Source organism: Carassius gibelio, chromosome B12 (genome assembly GCF_023724105.1).
Source record: "Carassius gibelio isolate Cgi1373 ecotype wild population from Czech Republic chromosome B12, carGib1.2-hapl.c, whole genome shotgun sequence".
Taxonomy (NCBI): domain Eukaryota; kingdom Metazoa; phylum Chordata; class Actinopteri; order Cypriniformes; family Cyprinidae; genus Carassius; species Carassius gibelio.
In genome coordinates, this window is record NC_068407.1 from 19,349,318 (window position 1) to 19,355,749 (window position 6,432).

Below are 6,432 nucleotides of genomic sequence, written 5' to 3' on the forward strand. Positions count from 1 at the left end.
TTCATGATTGCAAGATATATATTTTATTAAAGGGTTTAATGCAGACATGAAGTAGGTTGACTATCTTCAGTGAAAACAACATCCACATATAGTACAGTAGGGTCAAAATATTGACATTAAAATATTTTAAAAGTTTGAAGGAATAGTCAGATTTGGAGAAATTTAGCATTAAAAAAACATAACAGTAATCCACAGGTAATCTACACGACTCCAATTCATCAATTAATGTAAATCAATTATGGACTCAAATTCTGTCCAGGACAAACAGTTTAAAGCCAAAACACATTAATGATGGATTTGTTTCTCACAAAAACACTTTCAGCTTTTCAGTTCACAATTCATTAACTGATGGACTGGAGTGGTGTGGATTACTGTGATGTTTTTATCAGCTGTTTGGACTCTCATTCTGACGGCACCCATTCACTGCAGAGCATCCATTGGTGAGCAAGTGATGCAATGCTACATTTCTCCAAATCTGATGAAGAAACAAACTCCTCTACATTTTGGATGAGCTGAGGATGATCACATTTTTTATTTAGATTTTCATTTTTGGGTGAACTGTTCCTTTAAGAGTGGCTGTCATTAAATAAAAAGCAAGATTCTGAAAAGTCAACGTTTCATGTTGTGCTGATCATATTTGAGTAACAAAGTGTGTTGTTAATTTTAAAAGAATGAAAAAGAAGCAATTTCACTAGTGCTTTCAGACCTCATTGTAAATCCTTATTTCTCTCTCTCTCCTTCACAAACACACAAAGAGAGAGTGTCTTTGAATTCATAAAAAAATCCATAAACTGTAGGTTAAGCACAGAAATAGTTTCCTGATATTCAAAGATTTTCTCAGTAATATATATATACTGTTTGACACTCTGTTCAATATAAATAGATTTTTGCATGCAGTATTCATTGATGTGATTGTCACTGCTTTCTGTTTTTTAAAACAAAAAGAAGTGTACTGGTCATTAATTAAGTGCAAATAGTACTGGCTTTCAGTCCCTGCTCTGACTTAACTTGGCATTTGCCTTGATTGTCACAAGCTTACTTAGGTTTGTGAAAGGGTAAGGTCAAAACATTTAATGAAAAGTGATACATCACACATCTGATTATGAAAATGATCACAACAAATAAATGACTTTAAAGGGACAATTACAGTGGAGAAATGAGGAATTGTCCTTAAAGAAGTTGAAACCACAGGTATGTTATTAAAACATCATAGTGCGAAGTTGCCACCATGAACTTACGGCAATGATTCTGAAGAGACATTTGCATAAAAACTGTACGAATGTCATTGCACAAGGCTTGATCATATAAATCATTTACATTCCTGTTTGTCTGAAATTGAATGGAAGCAGACACAGCACGCTGTCATTGAATCTAAAAATATGGCAAAAATAAATGTGCATGTAAAATTAAGGAATTTTGAAAAAAAAAACAATTTGACCTTTTGTAAACATACACATTTAGTATTCTAATTCTTCCTTGCCTTTTCTCTTTACTGCAGTCTGGCCCAATACTGCCCCATATTTTGATCATTTCCTGATACCTGGACAGGTACGGAAACGCCTGGAGAAATCAAACCTATCGCAGAAAAAAAGACAGAAAAAAAACACACTTTTATCTATTAAAATAATAATTTGCTCTAAAATTTAAATTTGCTAAAGCTTTACTCAATCTCACCAAGATGTAGGCGAGTTTGTTTCTTCATCTGAACAGATTTGGAGAAATGTAGCACGTAGCAAAAGCATTCCACCACTTGCTCAGCAATGGATCCTCTGCAGTGAATGGGTGCCGTCAGAATGAGAGTCCAAACAGCTGATTAAAACATCACACTAATCCACAAGTAATCCACACTACACTCAATAACTATTATTTGTTTATTTCAGACACACAACTTCTCACTTCTCAAATTGATTGACTAGAGTCGTGTGGATTATTGTGATGTTTTTATCAGCAGTTTGGACTCTCATTCTGACGGCACCCATTCACTGCAGAGCATCCACTGGTGAGCAGGTCTTGGAATCTGGAATGATTTTGCTCCAAATCTGTTCAGATGAAGAAGCAAACTCATCTACACATTGGATGTAGATAAGTTAATTGTCAGCAAATATATATATATATATATATATATATTTTTTTTTTTTTTTTTTTGCAAACTATTCCTTTGAAAAAAAAAAAAACCAATAAACAAATAACTAAATCAATAAATAGACAGGAGCTATTGAAAGTGTCTCAAACAGTAATTGTGGGGATCTTGTGATGGATAGTACAGGGCTTCAGCTGAAAGTAAATGAAGAGCTGGTCGACTCACCTGTGCTGGTGTTAGCTGAAGGAGGAGGTGGTAGATGGAGAGATGAGTATGACGTCTCAAACGAGTGAGGGGCAGATGGGGATGGAGGCAGCATGCACGAGTATGAGGAGCCAGATGGAGAAGGAGCCGACTGCAAAGTAAAGTCCAATCGAATGAGGGGAAATAGTACAGAAATGCAGTGAAGAACAGAATCATTTACCAACATACTACTTTGCACAAGTATGCATTTTATACTATATTTTAAACTTTATATTTTATTATATTTGCCAAAATTTACAACAATAAGCATTGCATGTAAGCTGCACTGTTCTCAAAATTATGTGGAATATACTTTGAAACCATTTTAATTCACAAATTGTTTATATCAATGACACTACATTGCATTAAATACGATGTGTTTGATGATATCATGTGATACTGCTGTTTGTTAATCATTTAATAACAACTATCATTTGGTCTGTGTAGACACTACTACACATTTAGTAAGTAGTCAGCTAGTAGGATATTCGCTTCTAGAGACAGACAACTTCTGGTGATCACTGAGGTCAGTTTCCTTGTCACCACAAGAGGGCGCTAATACATAATAGTACAGATGCACACAGTCTTGATAAATTGGTAGTGCAATGTTTTGCTGTATAGAAATGTGAATTTCCTAAAATGAGCAGTAGTGTCTCACCTGAAGCCCAGAGTAGACTGACAAAGTGTTGTAACCGGGGAGAGCTGTGTCACTCGCTGCGTGACTGAGCATGGATGCTAAACACGCAAACACAGACGTGAGAAAAACACGAGGTACTACAGCTTAAACATTAATGGGTATATATGAATTTTCAAGAATAATTATTAACAAACTGAATCATGAGAATTATTTAAGTAACCAAAAATTGCTAAACAAATACAACCTTACATATCAGCTTCTTTAAAATCATAAATAAACAAATACATTGTAAATTAGGTAAATAAATTGTTCCAACAATTTCAAAACTGATTTCAAGTGTTTTAAAATGTTTTTAAGTTCACTAGAAACATAAAATATGCATATACAAATAAGATGAGAAAGGGTATTCAAATTTCTTGTTTATGTAAATCTCCGTTTCCACCTGCGCTGTTGCCATGTGGATGATGATAGACAGCGGAGTTAAAGGATGTGCTCAGTGGAGCGTGTGTTTGAGAACAGGAAGTCCCGCCTCCAGACCGCCTCTGGTTTCGAAGCTTCTCCTCGCGTCTCCATTTGGCTCTTCGATTGGAAAACCACACCTGTCAGTCAAGATCCAATGTGTGTGAAGTTATCACTCATAATTATTTTGCAGCTTTTGTGATATTTTCATATTGACAAGCACCGATACATACTTGTATCCTTGCCTCTGGAAGGTCGATTTTGTTTGCGAGTCGCTCCCGTGCGAAAACATCTGGATAATGTGTTCTCTCAAACTCTAAATGAAGTTTAGTAGTTACTTTTTTTTCTTTGAAATAAATGCTTGGTTTAATTAGCTTTTTTTCTTTTCATTCAATGCAGTATCTTTTAAATTTTTTGAGCTTTTTGTCTGTTTTCTTACCCTTCTCCAAGGCCTCGATCTGCTCTGTTGTGAAGCTGGTTCTGTTGCGCTGAAGTTTCCTCTTCAGCTGCAGCCTCAGTTCTCCCTCATCTCTTTCCACATGCCCTCCTTCTTCTGCCATCCTCCCATCCGTCTCCAGCAGGCAACCATCTGAAAAAAGAAAAAAGAAAATAATAGAAAAAGTTTGCTTTTCTGTGGAAAGTATGAAAGCAGGGAATCATTATATGAATTGTTAAGAATTAGTTAATAGAAGTATTTTATAAAAATTAATCATCAAAAGTCAAAAAACACAAAAAAACGTACAATTTTTGTTTAAATAAATTTACACGCAAGTTCAATTTCAACATTAATTTCAACCATTTTGAAGTGATAGTCCACAAAAACAATTTCATTCAAAATTTGTATTTAGGCTATTTCTTTCTCTGAAACACAAATACAGCAAAAATAATAATATTTTAACTTACTTTAATTATCATAGTATGTTTGGTTCATAAGTCGATGGGGTCCGAAACTGTTTGGTTACTAACATTCTTCAAAATATCTAAATTTTTGTGTTCCACAGAAGAAAAAAATTGTACAGGCATGAAATGATGTGAGGGGGGCAAATGATGACAGATTTTTAATGCTTGAGTGGACTGTCCCTTTAAATATATAAGCATTTTCTTCAGAATGTTAGAAACAGAAATCCAGTCCAGTTTGTCAAAGCATTTGACTGGTAGAAATGTTAAAATACTGTTTTTTTAAATGCACTAATTGCACACATTTTAGTGCCTTATTATTGTGTCTTCTAGAGAGCCAGAGGAGGTTTTCTATGAGGCTTCGGGCATCTCACCAGTGCTGTGCTGACTGGGACCTGTGTTCTGCTGATGGTACCAGTCATTCGCTCCACTCCAGTTTGAGGTGCTCTGGATATTCAGCATGGTCAACCTCTCAAACATCATGGACCTGACCACTACAGCCTCAGAATAGAAAGAGACAGAAGAACTCATTTCATTTAAATGCAGCATGTCCTTTGACCCTCATCTGTTTTTATACAGAAAATTTGAAAGGAACAAAATGTATGGCAGAATCATACATTCACACACAATCAATGTTTAAGGAGCATAATTTTATACATGAAAAGTCAGTTACATTAGTGGTAGTTATTAATACTTGTTATTAATACTTGCCCTGTAGGTGTACAGACTTGTGCATTAGAACAAATGTGAAACTTAGGTGAATTAAATGACATACATATTCACTGTGAGTGACTTTCAAGAAAAAAAAAAAAAAGAAAAAAAAAACTTTAACCTGTCCTTTCTGTTGGCCAGATGAGTTTTTGTTTTTTATTTATATTTTAGTATATTTCCATTTCACATTTTTTGTGCATATATATTATTTAATAATTATGACTTATATTTAGTTTTAATTTACCCAAAATTCTATAATAGGCTTTTAGCAGGTTTTTCCTATAAAACGAACCTTAATGAATCTCATTATGTGTTCAAATAATTGTGTTTTGTTTTCCCTTAATAGCAATAACAGAGGAAATGTTCAATAGCCTTTTTGTAGCCAAGACATTAAGAAACAGATGTTCAAAAATAAAACTACTCAGTAAAAAAATATCATGTTAAATTAACAGTAGAATTTGGCAGATGTGGTTGTCATGAATTCACTGTAAAAAATGCTGACAATATTTTAGGTGTTAGGGAACAACATATTGGTAAGCGTATATTTCATTAATGATGTCCTATTAATTTACCAAAGCCTGCTTTTACCTAAAAATGTACTAATAACCACTATAATACATCAGAAAGCCATATGATGCATCGTAAGTGGCCTGTCCATAACACATGGCCAATATACAGACATGCACATGGTCATTCATACAAAGAATATCAGAGTCACACAAATGACATTAAAATAATGCAATAAACACCAACTAAATAACATAACACAACACACCCTAATGTACATTACTGACAAATATATGTATATATATATATATATAACAATAGGCTACGTAATGTTACACAGGGACTTTTATGAACAACCTTTTATACTGTTTTTTTCCAAAAAAAAAAAAAAAACTTTTTACAAAAAAATAAAAAAACATGTTTGAAAGAATTTTACGGTTACATATAATATCATATTTAAATATTAGGAATTCCTATTGTAAGTTTTTTTCTAAAAAAAAATATATATATATATATATATATATATATATGTGTGTGTGTATATATATTTGTTACTCAAATATTTTGAGTGTTGCTTTTAAAGACATTTGTGAACTCAATACAGCTGTTTCTAACAAAATTATAAGAAAGAGCAAAGAAAAATAATACCAATCCAACTCACCAGCCGTTACATTACGAGCAGCACATCCACGACAGCACAGCAATTATATCGCTCTTTTTGAAATGGTATTGAGGGTTTCCTGACAACTTGCTTTGTTAACAATGAACTGTGTGTGTGGAGAGACAGAGAAATAGAAATGCATCTGCAGGCAATTCTAGAGAGAGAGAGAGAGAGAGAGAGAGAGAGAGAGAGGAGAAGAGAAGAGTGACACAGCGAGTCAACATCAGTGTCAAGTTT

At 33.8% G+C, this 6,432-nt stretch overlaps 1 protein-coding gene across 1 annotated transcript; it reads right to left on the reverse strand.

The window, feature by feature from the left end:
• Nucleotides 1–4,812, reverse strand: LOC127969476 (paired box protein Pax-6-like). Its single transcript, XM_052571478.1, has 7 exons — nt 4,691–4,812; nt 3,859–4,008; nt 3,653–3,735; nt 3,403–3,559; nt 2,982–3,058; nt 2,306–2,435; nt 1–1,575 (listed from the first exon to the last, which is right to left on the reverse strand). The coding sequence occupies exons 1-7, from the start codon at nt 4,797–4,799 to the stop codon at nt 1,490–1,492; spliced, it is 792 nt and encodes a 263-aa protein (XP_052427438.1). The 5' UTR covers nt 4,800–4,812; the 3' UTR covers nt 1–1,489.
• Nucleotides 4,813–6,432: the final 1,620 nt, after the last annotated feature.